At 44.9% G+C, this 21,104-nt stretch overlaps 1 protein-coding gene across 3 annotated transcripts; it reads left to right on the top strand.

Moving 5' to 3' along the window:
* The first annotated feature begins 349 nt into the window (after positions 1–349).
* On the top strand, positions 350–20,197 carry pdgfab (platelet-derived growth factor alpha polypeptide b). 3 transcript variants are annotated; one of them, XR_004569361.1, is made up of 7 exons: positions 350–991; positions 2,209–2,305; positions 6,617–6,751; positions 7,982–8,169; positions 16,694–16,820; positions 17,504–17,628; positions 18,220–20,197. XR_004569361.1 is itself a non-coding variant. In XM_034220060.1 (6 exons), the coding sequence occupies exons 1-6, from the start codon at positions 929–931 to the stop codon at positions 18,231–18,233; spliced, it is 627 nt and encodes a 208-aa protein (XP_034075951.1). In that variant the 5' UTR covers positions 353–928; the 3' UTR covers positions 18,234–20,197. The 3 variants fall into 3 exon arrangements, 1 of the variants encoding a protein (XP_034075951.1); XR_004569360.1 differs by having other exon boundaries at positions 353–991; positions 7,979–8,169; XM_034220060.1 differs by lacking the exon at positions 17,504–17,628 and having other exon boundaries at positions 353–991; positions 7,979–8,169.
* Positions 20,198–21,104: the final 907 nt, after the last annotated feature.

The raw sequence follows: 21,104 nt of genomic DNA, 5'->3' as shown, positions 1-21,104 counted from the left end.
CCATAATCATTGGCCACTTGTGCATCCTCTCCAAAAAGTGGTAATCAATATATTTAACTTGCAAAAGGACACACACACACACACACACACACACACACACACACACACACACACACACACACACACACACACACACACACACACACACACACACACACACACACACACACACACACACACACACACACACACACACACTGGCTGAGGGGGGATGGGGACATGCTCTGGAGTCTTAAGTCATCCACCCAGCCAACCAGCTCCCCTCGCTGAATAGACGCAGCATCGCAGAAACGCGAGGGGAGGCGCAACGGGCACGGAGCTGCTGGCTCTCTATATCCAGCGGCTCAGAGGCGCTCTGTCTCCATTCACTTCAGAGTCCCACACACTCAAGGACCTGTGCAGACTGCTGCAAGACACGCTCTGAATAGCAGCACTACCCGGACAACTTTCTCCCTTGTGGTTTTCTAAGAGGATTTGCTCGTTTGGATTATATTCTTCTAGGACTATTAAACGCTATTTTAGAAACAGTCGTTGGTTTAATTATAACAGCTGCGCGTCTTTTTTGATATTTCAGTGAATCGGACTTAAGTTTTAAACCTGTTTTGTAGATGGTGAAGGACAAGTGCAATGCGCTTCAGACTTGTCTCTTGGGATTGTCCCACTTTCGCCTAAGGAGCTATGTCGATCTGCCGCACTGATCTTGTTCAAGAGGACGCAGTCCAATGTGAATAACAAGAGTCAACTTCCAGCCTCTTCAGATTTTCACAGCTTCAAGCAAGTGCAGCACGGAGTCTGACTGAGCCCGCTGACACCCTGATTTCTGCCCCCGAGGGGATGGTTGTGGATCCTGTGGGGCCAGGAGCGATTCTGCGGCTCCTACAGAACAGCACATTTTTCTTGTTCGTGGTTAGATCTAAATTACAGGGAGATGAGACCCGCACTTTGTTACTTCCTGCTGTGGACGACGTACCTGCTGCTGGCCAGCTCTGAGGTAAAGTTAGCAGAGTCAGAGAGGTGCGGGGCCGGGTATACTTTCTGATCCCTGGTCACACACAGTGGTGCGGGGTTTTATTCCCGGGAGGGTCTAAAGTTCCCACAGAGCGTGCATTTTAACAACAGCTACACACACAACTCGGTGTGAAGAGAGGGAAACTCCTGAGCAATAGGTTTGGTCGAAATCCTGTGTATTAATGCTAGGATTATGGGCCTGAACGCAGCATTTCTTTATTTGAATGAACCTTTAACCGTTTCAAGCTGTCTTTTCTAAGATAATGAAAGGGTAGTTTAGACTAAGGCTATTATAAGAACAGTGTAAGATATTGATTTATTTCTAGAGAACATGAGGGTCAGAGAAAACGCGCTTTTGAGAACCAAATCGCTCCTGCACTTGGAAGCATATCGCAGTTATTTTTGGCTTTTCTGCCAAATCTGTTTGTAGCCTGAGCCAACTCGGCAAACGTTTTGGTTGGGCTAAGCGCCTTCATGGGAACCGCTCCGGGCGATATAAATAGCCACTGTTCCTGTAAGGCAGAGCGCTTTGCTAAACTTGAGGTGCTTGCAAGACCGCAACAAGTGCAAAAGTGTCAAGCTACTGTTCACACGGGCTGACGTCAACCCGATCCGTTTAACATTCCCAATTGCTTAGAAATCAGGCGGATTACTGTAGCTTCACTTATCTGCATGGAACAGCATTGGTATAACAATAGCCTAAGTCATGTCGTCTTGGGGATCGATCCCTTTAGCGTATTTTTTTTAATGCAGCATCCAATTAATGATCAAGGCAGGAGATTTATTAAACACGTTTAATTTTACATGACCATTGCTCTGCATGTAGCGCCGGTTGATCTGGGTGCCAAAGTAAATCCTAATTAAAAAATAGATGATATACATGTATATCCCCCAGCCATACAGCTTTTCTCATTTCAAAAGCATAGCATAATTAGCCTAAATTGAACAGTTTCTGGGGGGGGTTAGTCGCCACCTTCTCTCCATGTGTGAGGAGATTGTTTGACAGTGGGTTAGATCTGCTCGTTGTAGTTGGCACATAGTTGCAATGTTGTTCTACAGTGATCTTTCTGGTAGTTGTTTAAACTCAGCACGTTTACTTATACAGGCAAACAATTCTACAAACGTGTGGCCACTGACCCGAGACATCTCTAACCTTCATCTCTTGTTTATTTTTTCTGCCCCCCGTCCCACGTCCCATAGGAAGTGGAGTTTCCCCAGGAGCTGATAGACAGACTGTCCCACAGTGAAATCCACAGCATCAGCGACCTCCAGCGGCTACTGGACATTGAATCCGTAGGTAAATTCTGCCTCTTGATACTTTGATTAAAATAACCACGTTATTTTTTTTAAATCCTGATGCCTTAGATGCTATTGTTGATGTGACAACACGCACTAAAGGGCGGTACTAAAAACAGCTGCACCATGATCAAATAAGCGGTAGGCTATGCCTGTAGAATCATAATCTGTTGTTGAATAACTTTTTAAAGATAGCCTTCTTTGTAGTACACTTTAATACTCCCTGGTATGGGGACTTTCCATATATATTTGCCCTTGTCAGGCAACATAAGATGAATGCCAAATGACTATTACATAAATGTATACAAAGGTCGAATCTAAAATAATAATGACTGGAAAGTATTGAACCTTTGTGGCTTTTAAAAACTATGCATAGAACATGGGCTGGCTGGATAGGTGAATAATGTGTAATAATTAATCATAGAATCCACCGATATGCTACTAGCATTAATGAATCCACTTGTGCCTTACAGCTGAAATAGAGTAGGTAGGAGCAAGTCTTTGAGTGAAATTGTATTAGCAAGTAGAGACTTCCAATCCTGGAGGTTTAGTGGATTACAAAAACAAACAGGAATACTTGTTGTTTTGGACTTTCTGCTATGTACATTCATTAAAATGTAATCTGAAAGTTATAACTCCAAAGCACTGCCCAGGTGAGATATGTGCCAAGTGCAGCCCTGGCGTGCGTGACAAAGCAATAACTGCAATAGGTGCGTCTACTGTACACATGTGACAAAGATGGACTTTCACTGGCAAGCATTTTTTATGCATATTCTTCAGCTGCTGCAATAAACTGGCTTTAAAGTAGCGAGACTGCCACATATGTTGCCCTGTAAACAGAGACAGCGGCTTGCAGGTCAGGCGGGTTTCTCCAGCTTCAGGTTCTTGGAGGTGCTGCTTCATCTGTGGTGGGGGTCCGGTCTGTCTCAGGCTGTCTTAGATTAAGTTACAGGGTGCGCTGGAAGAAGCTGTTTGCGTTCACATGAGACTCTATTTACACAGGCTCTGGCCATATATCAAATTCAGGGCTCTCCCTAAAGATTTGATGATGGAAATAGGTAATTACTAAATGTGCTTTAACCGTCCCAAATGATGTAAGCTACCTTACTGGTCATAGCTCATTAGTAGCCTCAACACTTAAATCCAGCAAAGGACCAGTCTTTCACTCAAGTGTTCTCCTGTTTAACCACCCTGTTGCTTTTTTGATGGACGATTCAATTAGGACAAGTAATAGCTGTGTTTTAATGTATTTAATTCACAATCAAACCAACCTGTACTCCACAACAGGGTTCATAGCACTTTATGCTGAGACCAGAATAGATCTCCACAGGGCCTCTAGCATGAGAAGAGGTGTTTATAATTGAATTAACATGTCTTTCTTCAAACAGAGGAATGTTTTGCAGGGTAACAGTAGTAGGCTGATTATTATTACGAGGACATAAATCTGTCTGACGGCCAGCTTGGCGGCCCAGGCCAGCCCATTAAAAGACCTTTGACGCCAGCCTAAGGGGTATTTTCAGAGCTTTTGTTGCAGATGGCCAGGACAGTAAAGCTACCAGTATAGGCTGACCTGTACATGGTAGCATTTCAACTAGGGAAGGAGAAAGGAAAGGCTTACATGAGGTGTTGGTTACTTTAAACCTTTGAACATTTGCACCTGGAGGAACTAACACAGGAAATCCTCAATTATTTTTGTTTTAGTCACTATCATATTATTTTCTCATTATTTTATATTGCTGTCCCTGGAAGGATGACTTTATAATTCAGTTAGGAAGTATACGTGTTGGGATCATTGTTAGGCCTGCAGGGCTTATCTCACGGCTGTGTCTTTCATTTAGTGCTGCTTTGCTCAGTCATGTCTATATACACACGTCCGGCGAGGATGGTGTCTGCAGCTTGACTGACAGATGAGATGACCCCACTGAAGTCTGCAGATGGCTGTCTGGCCCCTGAGGTGCTCCACTCCTCACTTTTTCTCCTCTATATCCCCGTCTAACTCCTTCAGTGGCCCCCCGGCCTGCCTGCCTGCCTGCCCTTATCTCTCTGAGTGAAGGACTTTGACAGAAAGGGAACCTGACTCTTGGCAGGGGGCAGAGATTGAGGAGGGGGGAGGATTCTGGAGGTAGTGTTCCTGCTATACTTCACTCAGAAAGTCTGCACGTTGTTGTGCATTCTCCTTTGTTTTTTGTGACAAGCTGGCACAAGGTGTTTACCTCCAGTACAGTTGGCAGCATGTAACTGTTGACAATTCAGAAACAAGGAGGGGAGACAGAGTAAGAGAACTATGGGGGCACTTATCACAAGACGTAAACAACATGTTGGCTTGTTGTACAAGTCGAGAATGAAAGAAAGAAAGAAGGAAGAGAGAAAGAGAGGAAGAGGAACGAAGCAATGGAGCCGAAGCCCTCAGTAAATGGATAGAGTCATTTAAAGTCATAAAAGCCTGATTCATGGCAAAAGACTGTCTCCTGTCTTTCTAGTCTCAGTTTGAAAATGTATAACTGCTAAATCACCTGGAACCAACAGAGGAGCAATCCCCTCAGACTTTCCATTGATACCTCTCATTATTTGTCTTTTCTTGCCTAATCACTCTGATTGCCTTTTCCCCCCATGTTCCTCCTTTGAACGTTAAGAAAACACTCAAAGAATGCTTCTTTTATTATGCTGAGAAAGGACTCTGCAGTCTATAAAGGACTTCTTTATACCCTCCCTCCCTTTCTCCTGTCCGCTCTGACACAACCTATCTCTGGGTGGTCACTGGTGTGACACCCTCCCTCATTCCCATCCTCTTCTGACAGGGGGAGATGAAAAGAGGGATAGGTGTGGTGGAGAGAGGGACAGTGGGAGTTTTGTCTGTGACCCGTAGTGTTAAAAGGTCGTTAGGTAGGAAAATCATCCAGCTGTAACAATGAGTCTATGTGACTGTGCAGACAGTGGGTGTGTTTGCACAGTCATACAGTAAGGGTATGTGTCTATATACTGGCCTGACTGACTGATAGCTCTGCCCTTTACTTAACACAACGCCTCAGATGGAGTCAACGCTTCCTTTCTGTGGACCTTTGGTTCTGGGTCGCTGGCTGTCTGACTGACGGCACCACAGGCTAGTAGGACAATTCCGTCCACTCTCACTGAGGGTCAGACCTGGAACAAGAAGGCAACCTAAAGCAAATAAACAACCAGTCCCAGAGGTGGATCATGTATAGGTAGAGGATATCCCTTCAGATGACTCTGGTCAGAGCACAAAGGAGCTGGATGAGGGAAATGTGTTTGCCTGTGGCTAAGCTTTGTTGTGCTGGTGTACATTGGGTTTTGAAGGATAATCAGAGGAGTTGTGAGTGTGTCTTTATGTTAAGTGTACAGGTGTAGGATTGTGTCAGCCAGGTGGGTGGGTATGCTGTACCTACAGACAAGCAGACCCACCCACTTAGCAAACACTCTCAGACTCTGCTCTTTGGGAAAGGGCAGTGTGCTGCGAACATGCTTTATCGCTTTATAGCTCCTCTGGCACTCTTCTGTAATTCACCTCATATTCTGGGTGGGGACCAAAACAAGCACACTTTATCAGATGACCATGACTGTGAATAAGCTGAGCTGGCTATATTAGACTGGAGTTAGGGAGCCTTAAGGAGCTACCACTGTAGCATAACAAAACATGTACTTTTCCAAGCTGCTGAAAGATTGAAAAAGCAAACATTTTTAGGTAAATGAGAGACACAAAACCACTAATTAGGTGCAGGGATAATGGCAGCTGAGTACCACCTGTCAAATGGCCACTTTAGTCCACCGTGTGTCTGTGAAAGCTGGTTGTTTTCGAGGGAGCATGCTGACTCACCTGCGTCTACATACTTTATTCCTGCTGGGAAAGTTCAGCTAAATGAGTCAGTGAGGCTGACACACAAAGCTTGCAATTACATCCAGGTCTGTGTAATATGTGTCTCCTAACCGTACCGTGCATACTCTGTACTGTTTACCTCCATTTTTGACATCATCATGAACCGCAATGTTAGCCAGCAAGCACATTGAAAGGAAACCTATCCTTTCAGGGAATCAAAGCATGTGTTACATAAAACAAGAAGCCAGCAGGAAGTTACCGTCTCATTATGGTCGTGTGACTAACCATCACATTTTAAGCTGTGTATGGGGTATATAAAACATCAATACTGGATTACATCCAGCCTGTCCGGTGAGGCCTAGCAAGCCACCCACCACATAACACTGTTAAAGCTGCAGGGGTGATCAACAGGCTCATGGTGTTGTGTTTGCTTCCTTCTTGTGTGTCATCATTAACATGGCTGCCTTCTGTTTTGATGAGGTGCGGGAAACAATGTTATCGAGGAGCCCAAGCACCACAAGCACCACAACCCCCACAAGAACTACTCCCGTCAACATGGTTACTACAATGACCTGAAGAGCTCCCAGCTTCACAGCCGACGCAAGAGGAGCATTGGTAAGTCTGAATAAATACTATATGCTTAACTGTGCCACTTTAGAGTTTGCATCATGATTACATTTGGAACTGTATACATCACAACTTATTGCAGTGTCATACTGCCTAAAAATAACCTCTATCTCCCAACTGACATTTGAGTTCCCACGAGATGAAACCGATCACTTTACACTTAGATCAAACAAAGCTAATAGTTAGTGGCTTTTATATGGCCTTTTTGTGGATAAAAGAAACCCTAATGAAGATGTCTACCCAGTAGTTATGGCAATAAAGAAATCATGAGAAACCAGCCTGATGTGTGAGGTTGAAGAGGACGTCTGACACGAAGCCTTTTAATTGGCCACAGGGTTGCAGATCTAAGACACACGCGTCAGGAGAGAAATATATCCTTGAGCGTGGAAATTCCAGGCATTCAGGGCTCAAGTTGCAGCTCGCCTAGGCTCTCAGTCAGATTTCTTCATAAAACGCCACGCGGTACGATATGTGATCGAGGCGTGGAGAGAACCATGTAGTTTGCAGTGTGTGTGTTAGGACTGGCTGCGTGTGTTTCATATCCCTCCCAGCAGTTCAGCATTTAATAGCAACGCAGGATAACGTGGCTGCTCGTATTTCATGTGTGTACACCATATCATAAGTGTATGACACCGTATACCATTTTGGCAGCTGTTCACAAAATCCCTCACGTTCTGTGCATGCACATATCATCTTTACGATATAATGGTATCTTACTGTACGCTCTCTGTCACATCTTTAGGTTTGAGTGCCTGTCAGAGCATTACATCTGAAATGAATGCTTACTGCCTTCCTCTTTTCCCCAACGACTAACAGGGTCAAAGGTCATTCATAGATTTCCCAGTGGCGGACATAAAGGTTTTCTGGCCTAGTCACGCTGCATTAACCCCAGTGAAGGATCTGAACAAAGGAGCAGTTTCTTTCTGTCTCACAGACTTGATCCCAAAGCTCTTTAGTTGATATGAGATCAGCTTTTGGATAGCTTGTCTTCTTAACAGCCTTGAACGAGGTTGGGTGTGATCTGAAGTAAGACAAACAGCTCCCACATCAAGTGAGTCATCACATAATGATCAGTGAAGGAATGCATAAAGCAGCTGGGAGTGAAAAAGAGAGATTCAAACGATACATCAGCACGAGCATGCGTTCGGAAAATGTGTCACCGAACAGTCATGCAGGCCACGCACTAACTCCTCCTCCTGCCTGTTTTTCTTCCAGCAGAGGAGGCGGTCCCGGCGGTGTGTAAGACGCGGACGGTGATCTACGAGATCCCCAGGAGTCAGGTGGATTCCACGTCTGCCAACTTCCTGATATGGCCGCCCTGTGTGGAGGTGAAGCGCTGCACAGGCTGCTGCAACACAAGCAACATGCGCTGTCACCCTTCCCGTAAGCACCACCGCACCGTTAAGGTAAGACACACACACACACACACACACACACACACACACACACACACACACACACACACACACACACACACCACACACACACACACACACACACACACACACACACACACCACAATACACACACACACACACACACACACACACCATACACACACACACCCACATACACACACACACACCACACACACACCACACACCACACACACACACACACACACACACACACACACACACACCAACAGGCGAGTTCATGCAAGCTTGTCATGCCTATATCCTTACTATCTCTCCACATACTGCATTGCAAAGTTAAACACACAGTATCACAGTCACCTCATTTATTTCACAAACTTGTACTCACAAACCTCCATTGCTTTCCCTCTCACCAGGTAAGTAAATCATATGAGAGGTAAGGTTGGGTTAACCTGCCTTCTGTCACGCTCTTTTCCTCCCTCTTTCCTCCACTGACTCCCTTTAGTTCAATCTACCCCTCTCCTCTGAGCCTCCTTGGCGAATACCCAAATGGTGTCCCCCTTACCTCCGCTGCCCCCTCCCTTCTCTCCTTCCATTGCAGCCGATCACCACCCTCTCTCCTCATCACTCTATCCCATGTTTGGCGAGAAGCCAAAGCGGCTATGCCAGGAGGGAGAAGGAGAAGAAAAGACAGTGGACAGGAAGGGAGGGTTGTTAGCACCTTCAGCGAGGACATCTGTTGGAAGGGTTGACCAGATAGGGATGCTCCTTCCAGATATGAGAGAGACTTCCTATTCCTTGAGAATACCTGAGTGTCATCGTCTATTTCTCAACCATTCCTCTGCCCACCGTTTTATTTGGCCCTCTGTCTTTTCTGTAAGCAGAGAGCCTGGAGGAGACAAGGTGACAAAGAGAAGGAGAGAGGGATTGAAGGGGGTAGCACTGTTCTCAGAGGCTCTTTGGCATCGCTAGTTTGAAAACATGTCCTTCTGTTCAGGATCAGAAGAGACACCGTGGCTGGAGCTGAGTCGTATTTCTGCAGTATTTACACTACAGACTGTTAGCCAGTGCGCAGCTCTGTTTGGAGGTATGGGAGTTATGTGCTCTGTTTTGTAAGAGTAAGAGACAACCGGTGGATAAACAGGATAGCCTGGAACACTCTGGTTGTATTTGTGTTTCTCTTTGAGTCTATCTCTGGACATTTTGTCTCTTTAATCATTGTGATCCATGGGCACTGGGACATCATGTCTTGAAGATGCCGCCTCAATATATACCGGCAGAGTAATACAACAAATACCAACCCTGCCTGCCTTCTTCCTATCAGCACACTGGCACAAGTCACGGAGATTTCAATATGGGAGGAATCTATTTTCTTTTAATCTTTTAGTTTTAGAGAGACAGTAAGAAGGCTATTGTAGGGCACAGGCACTGCATCCAGGGCACAGGGTTTATGGTCAGAGATGCTGACTCACAGTGCAAGAGCTCTGTTATACAGCACAACCTTGTGTGTCTGTCTGCATGCAAGCGTGTCTTTTTCTCCATCTGCCAGACAGTCAATAGGAGCTCTGTCTGCTATTACAGTGACTCGGATGGATGGAGAGACAGTGATGACGCCGAACAAGACACTATAAGGCTACTTTCAGCTATTGATGGAATGTTGTGTTCCATGCGACTTTGTCCGTGTCCCCCTCATGACACTGAGGACAAAATGAGCTCACAGACTTGAGAGGGTCCTTCAGGCGTGTTGGGCAGAGATTCATGAGGGGCGATTTCCATGTGGTTCCAGCCGCGGGCAAAGGGTGGGGGCCGAGAGGCGTCCCTGGAAAGGTCATTGGTCAGGGCTCTCCCCGGTCAGGAGACATTCACCACATTGTGTGAGAGAAACATTGTCTGAGGCCAAGTTTTTTTCCTGTCTGTCCTCTCAGTGGTCTGAATAGGGGTTCAGTTTGGGCTTCTCCCTCCATTTATTAGAAAGCTAAAAATGTTGCCCGTGTACCCTCGGCCTGACTTGTTTTCCTTCTGCTAGCCAAGGATGGGAGAAGAACACATTCACTGTGTGTTTCTTTCCATCTCATGCCACTATGCATTTGTCCAAATTCACCTTTATTTATTTATTCCCCCTCTTCTGTTTCTCTCACTCTTTCCTTTTTTATGGACCCAAAAGAAGAGAACGGGTCTGTGCAGGCCCTGTACTGTACAAGCCTGTCCTGTTCAGTGGCTGGGGTAATAAAAAAAGCCTACTTTAAATAGGACTAGCCTGAGGGAGGAGAAGGGGCAGATCTTAAAGACACTCTTGGTCTCCATATCCCTCTCTTTTCATTCTTTTGCATTTCTATTAAACCTATTTTGTCCAACACTGTCATAGGTCTGTATATACATCTTGATTTGCATGTGTGGGTGGCATTTACATTGTTGCTTTTGTTTATTCCACATGTCTTACCATGGGAAGGTCACAGTAACTGAGAATGGTGTAATGATAAAAGCCATTTATAGCAGGTTTGGTATTCATCAAGATTAAGTGGAGAGTTAACGATGGAAGGAGAGACAGACCGTTGGGGAAACAGAGGGAAGAGGCAGCCAGAATTCTTAATGAGTTTTTGTGAAGTCAGACTATCATCCCAGCATTCCTTTAACTCCTCCTTCAACCTTATCCCACCTCCTTTTGCACTTTTACTCCCCAAAGCGCAGCATCTTGGCGCTCCCCTTTTTTCTTCCATCGAAGTAATTCCTCAACATTTCTTCTCATTTCTCTTTTTATTTTTGGTGTTTTGTCTTTGAAAGCTTGCAGAACATTTTGGCCATTTTGCCAGTGTTTCTATGACTTAGTCTTCTTAGTCAAATCTTGGTCAAATCTAGAAATCAGATGAAAATAAACTTCATAATTGGCATATTATTGGTGTTTTGCTGGCATAACCTCTCTGAACTCCCTTTTTCTCTGTTGGTTGTTAATCTTTCATCTCCCTTCTCTTGTATTCCTTGTTCTTCCTCCTCACATCTTCCTGTCTGTCTGCTGACAGCTACAGCTGTGTCTAGTATTTCTAAAGGTTTTTTCAGGCACTTTTTGCCCAGAGTCTTGCTAAACGAACAAACTCCTAAAACAACATGTGGTTTTGGAAAGTCAGGACTTAAGAGACTAGTATACAAGGTGTTTCTGTGATAAAATGAGAGTGAGGCAGCAACATTTGACGTGTCTGTGCATTCTTTTGCACATTATTCCTTGTGCGTATGAATGTGTGTGAGTGTCTGTGTGTGAATCTCAATGCCTCTCTGTTTGTTCTTGCTATGGGGCTGATTAAACAGCCCATGACACGGGCAAATAATGGAGCTGTCACTCATCCTCTCACTCATTAACTCTTAAAGCTTCTGCAGTACATGTGGTCTCTCTGTTCATTATATTCCCCTTCTTCATTCACAAACCCTCATGAGCAGACACAGAAACTATCCCATTTTATATTTGAGATGACGTTTTCTAGGAAATCCTAAGGTTCTCTTGTGTTTTCTGCTGCACAAAACGTACAGGAGGTCATCTTTTAGTTACAAGGATATCAGGAGAGTTCTTGACAATATGGAAAATGAAAAGAAAGATAGAAGAAAAGTTGATAAAGCACTATTAAAGTGTTTTTGTTGTAAATGGCATTTAGATGTTCTAATTTAACATTTACCAGGAAAAAAGCCAGACATGAGAACTAACCCTTTTCATTGGCTTTATGTGGCAGCCTAAATCTAATCAGTATGGCATCATTTGCCAACAATAATGTGCAGTTGATTTCATTTCGTTTGGTTTAGCTACTGGAAAGTTTTGATGGCCATTGAAGCAAATGTACAAGTATTTTCAGGGGTCAGGGAAGGTCATGAGTGCACATCTGTGTAAACCAAAGAAGGAGATTGTGTGTGTGTGTGTGTGTGTGTGTGTGTGTGTGTGTGTGTGTGTGTGTGTGTGTGTGTGTGTGTGTGTTAGAGAGAGTTCTCTATGTTATGGTACGTAAACTGGCCCACCGCAGTGCGGGGACAAGGCCATTTGTGTGAAGCGGCAGCAAGAGGAAGACGGGCCACAGAGTAATGAAGTGTTGATGGCTGCTGGATCAAAGTGGAGGCTGACAGAGGCCAGGCGGATATAGCCACAGTGCTGAGTGTGGGGGTCCACACATCTCCCTGCACTGGCCCTGGCCCCGACCCCATCAGACACACACACACACACACACACACACACACACACACACACACACACACACACACACACACACACACACACACACACACACACACACACCACACACACACACACACACACACACACACACACACACACTGACAGCTACCTCAGCGACAGTGGGTCAGGTCCGGGTGTTGGGGGAAGCAGTAGCTGTAGCCCTGCGGTTATGTGGGACCCTGACTTACGGGGTGTTTCATAAATAAAAGACAGTGTGACGGTGATACAGTGAGCATGATTTATGATCATCTGAGGGGTCCTGTGGATTACGTGAGTGGGGGTTATATGGGAATGAAGGAGGCCCCCTGTTTGAAGTCCTTTGCAGCTGTGAATTATTTTCCCCTTTGATTCACTCAGCTCTTCTACTAGATGAAGCATGAGGTGAGTGAGTTTGTATGTGTGTGTATACATGTGTGTGTGGTGTGCATGGCGGGGGTTGCCGGGCGGGTCAGAGACCATGGGAGCGTCCTGACTACACCGGAATTTGGAGAGTTTGGCTTCTGCCACAGCGGCTGGAATGTATCAGCTTTAGCAGGAAAAGTAGCAGCCTTATTTTAATCATATTTTAGTTCATTTCTGTATTTTCTTTCACTCCTCTTCTCCTGTCCTCCCTTTCACTCTTCCCCTCTGACTTCATCCTCCCTCTCCACCTCTCTTCTCCGCTCAGTCTCGGAGTCTGATTGTCTGTTATGTGAAATAGTTGTTCACTCCCTCCTCCACAGAGCCATCTCCCACTCTCTAATTTTACCCCTCTGTCTGTCTGTCTTTGACATATACTGCATCGTCTTTGCTCTCTTTCATTAAACTCTTATTTACTCTAATATGTGCTCAGTGTAACGTCTTCTCATCTGCTATTGTTCTATAAACTCATCCTGAAAAGTAATTGGGAAGATTATACACCTTTGAGCTCTTTGATATTTAATGATGGTTATTTTGGTTTCTGAGGGGAAGGGAAGCACAACACACAATGTGGTCAGAGCAAGATAGATGCTCACATCCAGAGAGGTGGGGGGGAGAGTGGTTCCATGAAATGTCTTTATGGCATTGCAGGCCAGTGCGTGATGTGATAAATGCTCTCCTTGCTTCCTCTCTTCTCCACACACGGCCTGTGATAACCCCGTCCACGGCAGTGTGTTTGTATTGTGGGGGTGGGGGTTGAATCAGAGGGCAGCAGCAGGTTTTCTCCGCTGTCTGATGTTCAGTCTGGGGTTTGCTCTTCATCCTACCTTCTTCCAAGTGTCCTTTTGACTGTTCTTGATTTTAGACAGACATACAGAACGTTTCTTTACGTTCCTCAAACTTGCTCAGAGTTGTAACATCTCAACAAGAGCTCTTTGTTTGCAGGGCACAGTCTCTTAGGGCTCCTTGCTCCTGATAAATGAAATGCCACCCCACTCTGCCTCATTTCACCCCTCCATTCTCCATTAACACACATGCATTCCTATTTATTGTTGCCTGTTCCAGTTCATGAAGGCTTGCGGTGCACATCCCCAACCCTGTTGTGTTTTCCTTGGAAAGCCAGAGGAAAACTTTCCCCTCCATCATGCTCTCATCAGTGCTCGGTGCTAAGGGAATTCCCAATTAGCCCGACCGGGACAATCGGCTCCACGCGGAGCGCTGCGTAGACACTGAGGACAAACCAAAGGGAGTGCACCTTCCAGAGCCCCCTGCCTCACCCCAATCCTGTGGATCGGATATCATTCGGGGGGGGCTCTTTCTCAGGGCCCCAGATTTCTAGGGAGTTAAGTTTGGTTTGATTTATGCAAAGAGAATGTGGGGCCCCTTGTCGTCGCATGGGGTCTCTTTCTGATGTATTTTTGAAGTCATTGACTCTGCAGAGGATAGGAAGCCAGTGTTCTGCCTGTGTGGCGGAAAAGTGGCTCTAAATGGAGGAAGGGAGAGTTAAATATGGATGTAAAGTGGAAAGACAACCTTTCATGTAGCGTCAACATTTTCTCCTAGCACAGGAAACAGGATAGAAAGAGAAAGAGAGAGTGTTGACAAAGTGGGCAGTGCAGTATTAGAGCACAGTTATACATATTCAGGAGAGTGTGTGTTTTTTTTGTGTGTGTCCTGCAGGGAGTGTTTCTAACCCTGCTGTGTGAGGGGCAAGGAGACAAGCCTACCGCTGGGCCCCTCATCAAGGGGGCCCATCGCTTTATCCGTCTGTCAATAGCTGTTTGTTTGGCCAGAAGAGTTTGGGTATGCGTGTGTGTGTTAGTCATTAGGATCAGCCTCAGTAGTAAGTGTCAGACATTGCTGAGTCTTTTTGCTTCTCGCTGGCTGCTACTGAACCCCCCCCCCAGCTCACAGATTCCCGAAACCAGTGACAGCAGAGTCGTCCCAAGAGACAGCTGCATGTTCCATCTCTGAGTCAAAGCATTTGACTCAATATTAGATAAGTGGTTTCCTGGGATTTTCTTGGGAATTATTGTCATTCCGTGATACTGTCTGCACATTTGGTAGATAACATCAAACATTTGATAACTTTTCTATCTGTCCTGTCAGCTTTAGTGTAATGAAGTTCCTCAGTTAGTAGGCCAGAAACTAAATGTTAATAGGTAACACATGATTGTCATCTAATGCTGGTCATGATCATGGTCAGTTCTCCCCCTTCCTTAAATAGCACCCTCTGTTTGTACGCACACACACACACACACACACACACACACACACACACACACACACACACACACACACACACACACACACACACACACCACACACACACACACACACACACACACACACACACACACACACACACACACACACACACACACACACACACACAGACACACGCTTTTTTCCTAATGAGAGTGATGGTCCACCTTCCTGCGCAGAGTTCCTGCATGCTCTCCCTCCCTCTCTCTCTTTCTCTCTCTGTCAGAGCCCGATAACAGCAACCCAGACACCATTGTCCTCTGTTTGCTCGCTGCATACCTTCTCTGCTTGCTTACCCTCTTTTATATTCCCTCTCTTCTTTCTCTTTCTCTTCTGCCCATGGAAAGAAACTGTTGCAACGGAGTGGCTGGTGAACCCTCCCCCCGTCCCTGATTTCAGTTTTAGACTCCCCAGATGACCCTCCAGCCTTAGTTACAGCGCTGACATGAGGCAGCTCAAGCTGTGCGAATGTCAACAATATACTTTGTTTTATCAGACAGAGATTGGTATGTTCGTTTGTCTGCATGACTAATTCACCACCGAGAGCCAGCCTTGGCGATGTGCCATCACAGGATAGAGGAAGAAAGCCTCTCATCAGTTTTGGCCTTCGTCTGTTCATGTGTGAGCCTCATGCTGTCTGCGAAATCGTGGTGTTCATAACACCAGAGAGCGCTGGGAGATTGTCGGCCAATATCCTCTCTCGTGCAGCGACCAGGAAGATGGGTGAAGCAGGGGATATTGTTTCCATGTGGCCCCCAGGGCCTCAGTGGTGGATGGGAAGGTTACCTGCCCTTGGCACTCACATCAGAGAGGGAAAAGCATGTAGCCACCTCCCCTGAGTTACACAACAAGATCATCATAACCTCCACGCAACCTTCCCTATTCAGCTTTCATCTAAGCTTTAATCAACATAGCCTATTCAAACCCCCTCCGAGGATAGGTCCTTTTCATTTCTAGATATTGGGTGGGAAGTGGAGGTCAGCCCTGTTGTGTTAAACTGAGAGGGTGTTAGCTGGACTGAAGGATAGGAATTCCTGCATTGCTTTAGTGTTTGTTAGATTCAAAGGGCTGCTTTCTGGGGTTCTACTGCTTAGATTAAACTATGTAAGCTGTATTTCTTGCATGCACATGTTGAGCAACACTTTCCCTAGCCCATGAGATGTGTTAATGTGGTTTAAAAGCAGCCTACATGTCGGAACAAGGCGAGGGAGTTTAGGTGTGTGTCTGTCTGGATGTGGATGCTCCAGGCCTGGAGCAGGGGGGGATCTCCCAGCCTCTCTTCTCCTGCCAGGGTAAACCTTCCCTGGGCCTTAGGGTGTATACCGCTCCCCCCTATCCTCCATCTCTCCTCTCCCATTGTTTGAACTTGCTTGGACAGGGTCATACACTCCATTCAGTATTTACACACCTGATCAACAGCACATACAGCACAGCGAGCGGAACCCAATGCATCAGCCCCTGAGGAATGCTGCCGTCACACTTCAAACACGACAAGGCGAAGTGATGGCTGGTGTTTTTTTATGAATCGGTTAATGAAAGAGTCATCAGTTACAGTGCTACGCCTCCCGATGTTAGCGAATGGGCAAAGAGTGTGTGCATTCATTGAGGACACACAGCGAAGAGTAATGATGGCGCTGGAGATGGCTCTGTAGCTAACCGTATCTCTCTTCCTCCCTTCAGGTAGCAAAGGTGGAGTACGTGAGGAGGAAACCCAAGCTGAAAGAGGTCTTTGTGCGGTTAGAAGACCATCTGGAATGTGTGTGCACGTCGCAACATCACGTTGTGGAGCACTCAGATGCAGAAACAGGTAAATATGACCCTCAAAGTTATGATATCTCCTTGTTACGTAATTACAAAAACTGAGGCTGAGTTTGGTGCCTGAGAACCCCCGTCACCCCTATATCATCATGCATCATCCTGCTTACCTGCCTTCCCCATGTCTGTCTGATGGTGTTTCTCTCTCTGTCTGGCTCTTTGGCTTTGCACTGGATGACCTTTTTCTATGATAGCTTCCAAACAGACAGACACACCTGTGAACTGGTCTGCTATTGCACAACTGTAAAGCTAGTGCGTTTGTGCCTTGTTAGGTTGTGTGTGTGTGTGTGTGTGTGTGTGTGTGTGTGTGTGTGTGTGTGTGTGTGGTGTGTGTGTGTGTGTGTGTGTGTGTGTGTGTGTGTGTGTGTGTGTGTGTGTGTGTGTGTGTGTGTGTGTGTGTGTGTGTGTGTGTGTGTTTTAAGGGAGTGTGTCCAAAGGCTGCTTGGCATGACAGCAGGTAAATCTGACAGTGCCTTGATCTGAAGCCTTTCTCTCCCTGGGAGCAGATAAGCGCTGATGTGTGCTGATAAGGCATCTGCAGTATTTATAGTGTGTCATATCTTTGCACTCTCTGCTTCTGTCCCAGGGCTGTTGTGCCTCTCTCTGTATCATAAACCCTGCTTCTTGCTCTTAACCCTCCTTCCTATCCACCCTTCTCTGACTTTGTGTTTTCAGGCCACCGTAGGGCTAAAGGTAAAAAAAGGAAACCTAAAAAGCTAAGGCCCAGCAAGGATTTATTGGCGACATAATAAAGTTGCACTCAATACCCAAAGTCCACTGGAGAGCTGTGAAGTGAACAGGTAGGACTTTAGCACCAGTCCTCTCACCTTTTAGGCACTGCAATGGCCCAATTAGGGCATAAGGGGGCCTGCCAATCACCTTCACCAATCACATCACAGCCAATCAGTGTGAGAAGAGGGAGGGCTAAAGGGCCAAATGCTGCATGCTGATTTTGTGTTGCCTGCTAAGCATGCCCACCGCAAACATATTGTTTTTGTCACAGTGTTGTGCTTGCAATGGTTGTGTGCACTGTTTTGGTTTTGTTATACAGTAACACCCACTGTATGTCATTGTTTGTTCCACTGCTAAAAGATCACTTTTGCTTTATTTTGTTGTCATAAAAGTGTTCTTGCCCATCTCTCTGTCTTTTAAACATGATGACACATATTTTTACTTGACATAATGACGTCTGGTCTGATCACTGACCAGAAATGTGGAGGATCATGATTCATAATATTGTGGGTTTTGTGTCTGTTGTGTCAAGTTATTCAAAATGCATGAACACAATTATGGCACAATACGTATTTAAATTGGATGTCTTGTCCGGATGAAACCCTTGTCTTGTTATGTGTAAAATTGGGGTACTAACGTCAGCTTTCTCTCTCTCACAGTGGACGTGAGGTGAGACCAATCAGAACAAGGGACTTCAGCGTGGGAGGGACCTAAATAGTGGATGCCACCAACAGGACACCTGCTCTGTCCTTTTCCCCATTGCCATGCAACCTTTGTTTTAAAAAAACAATTTTTTTTCTGCTAAGACAACAGACTGAAAAAAAGACAACAGACACAAATAAACCATACCAAAGGTGCTTTGTTAAAAACAGTAACCAACAGTGATGATGACTTCCTCTGTGGTACGCCACCTAACCGACAACTGAACCCTGCCGCTGATTAAGAGAGAAAGATGCTGTAGCCCGGGAAAGGCAGGAAGAGGCCGAAGGGAGATGATGAAAGGGATTTGTGAGACTTTCTTTGAAGAAGACACACAACAGAAATGGCTATGAAACTGTTGGATCAAGCCTTCGTGGGAATCTGGTGCACAGACTCCAAAACAGCGGTGGATGACCTCCAGCTGGGCAACATTAAAGTGCCCTACCCTGTTTAAATGACTTTTTTCATACATCGTAAGAAAAAAAGAGAGATATAGGAACAAAAAACATTGGAAAGAGAGAAAGAGAGAGACACATGGAGGTGTTTGCTTTTTCAAAAGACTCTATGGATTATCAAACATGTTTTAGTATTTGAATGTTTGCTCTGATTTAAGAGGAGATCTTCTCCGAGACCCTTGTGATCTGTGACTTTGCCCACTCTGCTATGTACAGTTAAATTTGAAAAGGACGATGCGCCGCTACTTACAAACTATTTATATGTGTGGCCGTTTGCCTTCTATCTCTTCCAGTACAAAATAAATAACAAAAAATATGTTTAAAATGATTTTGAAGACATGCAAGAATTCAGGTTTTTGTAACCATCAGTTTCACAATCTCAACGTCATTTGTTTTTTTTAGTCAATGTCATTGTTGTCATCCATGTTTCTTATTATATTACAGTATATCTGAATGATGTCAAGTCTTGTAAATGGTTTGGATATATGTATGAAAGGAGGAGATGTGAGAGTCAGTACAGGAAGATGCTTTATTTTTGTTATGAAATACATTAAGCTTACTTATATCCGAGCAGGAATTATGCTTATTTCTTTTGTTGTGGTTGAATGCCTGTATTTAATCCATTGGAAGAGATGCAAAAGTGTTGGCAGGGGGGTAAGATAGAAGTGGGTCTGCCAGTGTTTGTTGCATCAGAGGCGTGAAGACACAAACATGGCAATATGTTACAAGTGGCATTTCGCAAAAGCTTTAATACAGCACATTTAACTGGAGCAATTATTGTGCACCTGAATCATATCCTAACCAATAATGAGTTAGGATAGACATATTTTTCCTCTTACACAAGCCTTAATTTAATCCATTACACTCTGAACACTGATAAGAAAGATTCCTCTGCTTAGCAACCACACATGTTTTTCACGCAATGAGCAAAGTCCACCTTAAAGAGGGAATGAGCAAGCAAAGCAAATCGACAAGCGCATGAATGGGTTCCTTGTTTGGTTAGGCCTTACTCCTCTGTTGACAGGAGAACAAATCTCAGATCGTTACACCCTGTGAAGGTACTCACACCTTATACCGCCACATACCATGGGGACAGATGATGAGGAGTGCTCTGAAGCAGCCTGAAAACAGTACAGTGCTGGCCCGAACCCGTGCCCCTACGGAGCAAACAATAACTTCCCTAACATTTCCCTGTAACGGTGACAAATGTGTAACCAGGCCAACACAGTACAACAACTGTCAGACAGTGTTCAAATGAGGAAATGAAAGGCGAGAGAGTGATTAGTGCAAGTCAAAAGATAACGTTTAAAAGAAAAGATGGCAGATTTCTCACACACACACACAGCTTAACTAGCTATCAGTTTATTGGTGCTATATTTATAAGGCTGATGTTTCATCACATTTACATTACTGTAAGATAGTGTTCTCAGTTAAGGGACCACGCTTAAAGTTATTTGATTAAAGACAATACCATTCCCCTATCTCTAAGCATTCATTACTTTTTTTTTAGGACTTTCCTTGAATAAAGACATCAATAATCATAATTTATATATTTATGTTTTCAACAATAAATATATTTCTGGCTAAGGAATTGTTCACTGAATGTTGAGTCCCATACTTTCTATGTGTTGTATCTAAGGATGGTGAATACAGTTACATTTAGGTATAGAACAAAATGTCATGCAGCACTAAACACACTGAGAGCACAACATTGGGTTTTGAAATAAGAATTAAATATGGGCATAATCTTAAACTGAACAGTATAGCATAAGAAAAGCGAACAACTAAGCGACCCCCCTGCATAAACAAATCCATACCTGTGTTTTTATTCGTGACACACTTTATAAAGGTTTTATCCAAATAACAGATACTATTCAGGAATGTAAAACATATATAGATGATGTGAGTCAAAAAGAGTGTAATCCACATGTGTTGGTGCTGCAAGAGGCTCGACAGAAGCTGGATGTGAAGGTGCTTTATACAGGAAATGTGAGCTTTTAGCAGCTTGAAGACTGAGCAGGAGCTGGGTTTTACTCCACGATCTACTCGCAGCAGACGGTAGGTGCTGTGGGCTTTATTACTTTTCCCTGAGCAGCTCACCCTAATCCCAGGGCTAAGGGACATGAAAGTCTCCCTCCTCTGAAGACAGGCAAAACATGAAAGAGAGAAAGGATCAGAGAGACAGCAGCTCTGCAAGCCAGTGGAACGGGGGATCAAGTGAATAAAGTCAAGATAAAAGGAAGGGCAGAGGCCTGATTGATTTTATTGTTTTTTTATCTGACATTCACAGCTTCATTCACAAGCATGGAAGGGGGGGGGGGGTTGAAGAGTCAGTATAGCGTGCGCAGTGTATTGGTTAAAAGAGTGCAATATGTCACGGTGGGGAAAGA

The sequence above is a fragment of the Gymnodraco acuticeps genome, unplaced genomic scaffold (genome assembly GCF_902827175.1).
Source record: "Gymnodraco acuticeps unplaced genomic scaffold, fGymAcu1.1, whole genome shotgun sequence".
NCBI classification, from domain to species: domain Eukaryota; kingdom Metazoa; phylum Chordata; class Actinopteri; order Perciformes; family Bathydraconidae; genus Gymnodraco; species Gymnodraco acuticeps.
Note: the sequence above shows the minus strand (reverse complement) of the source record. Positions and strands in the feature narration are given on the sequence as shown.

Excerpts from the sequence above, each read along its gene's own strand:
- pdgfab (XM_034220060.1), top strand. The coding sequence starts at position 929 with ATGAGACCCGCACTTTGTTACTTCCTGCTGTGGACGACGTACCTGCTG. Across the intron at positions 2,306-6,616 it reads ACTGGACATTGAATCCGTAG|GTGCGGGAAACAATGTTATC; the intron begins GTAAATTCTGCC and ends TGTTTTGATGAG. Across the intron at positions 8,170-16,693 it reads AGCACCACCGCACCGTTAAG|GTAGCAAAGGTGGAGTACGT; the intron begins GTAAGACACACA and ends TCCTCCCTTCAG.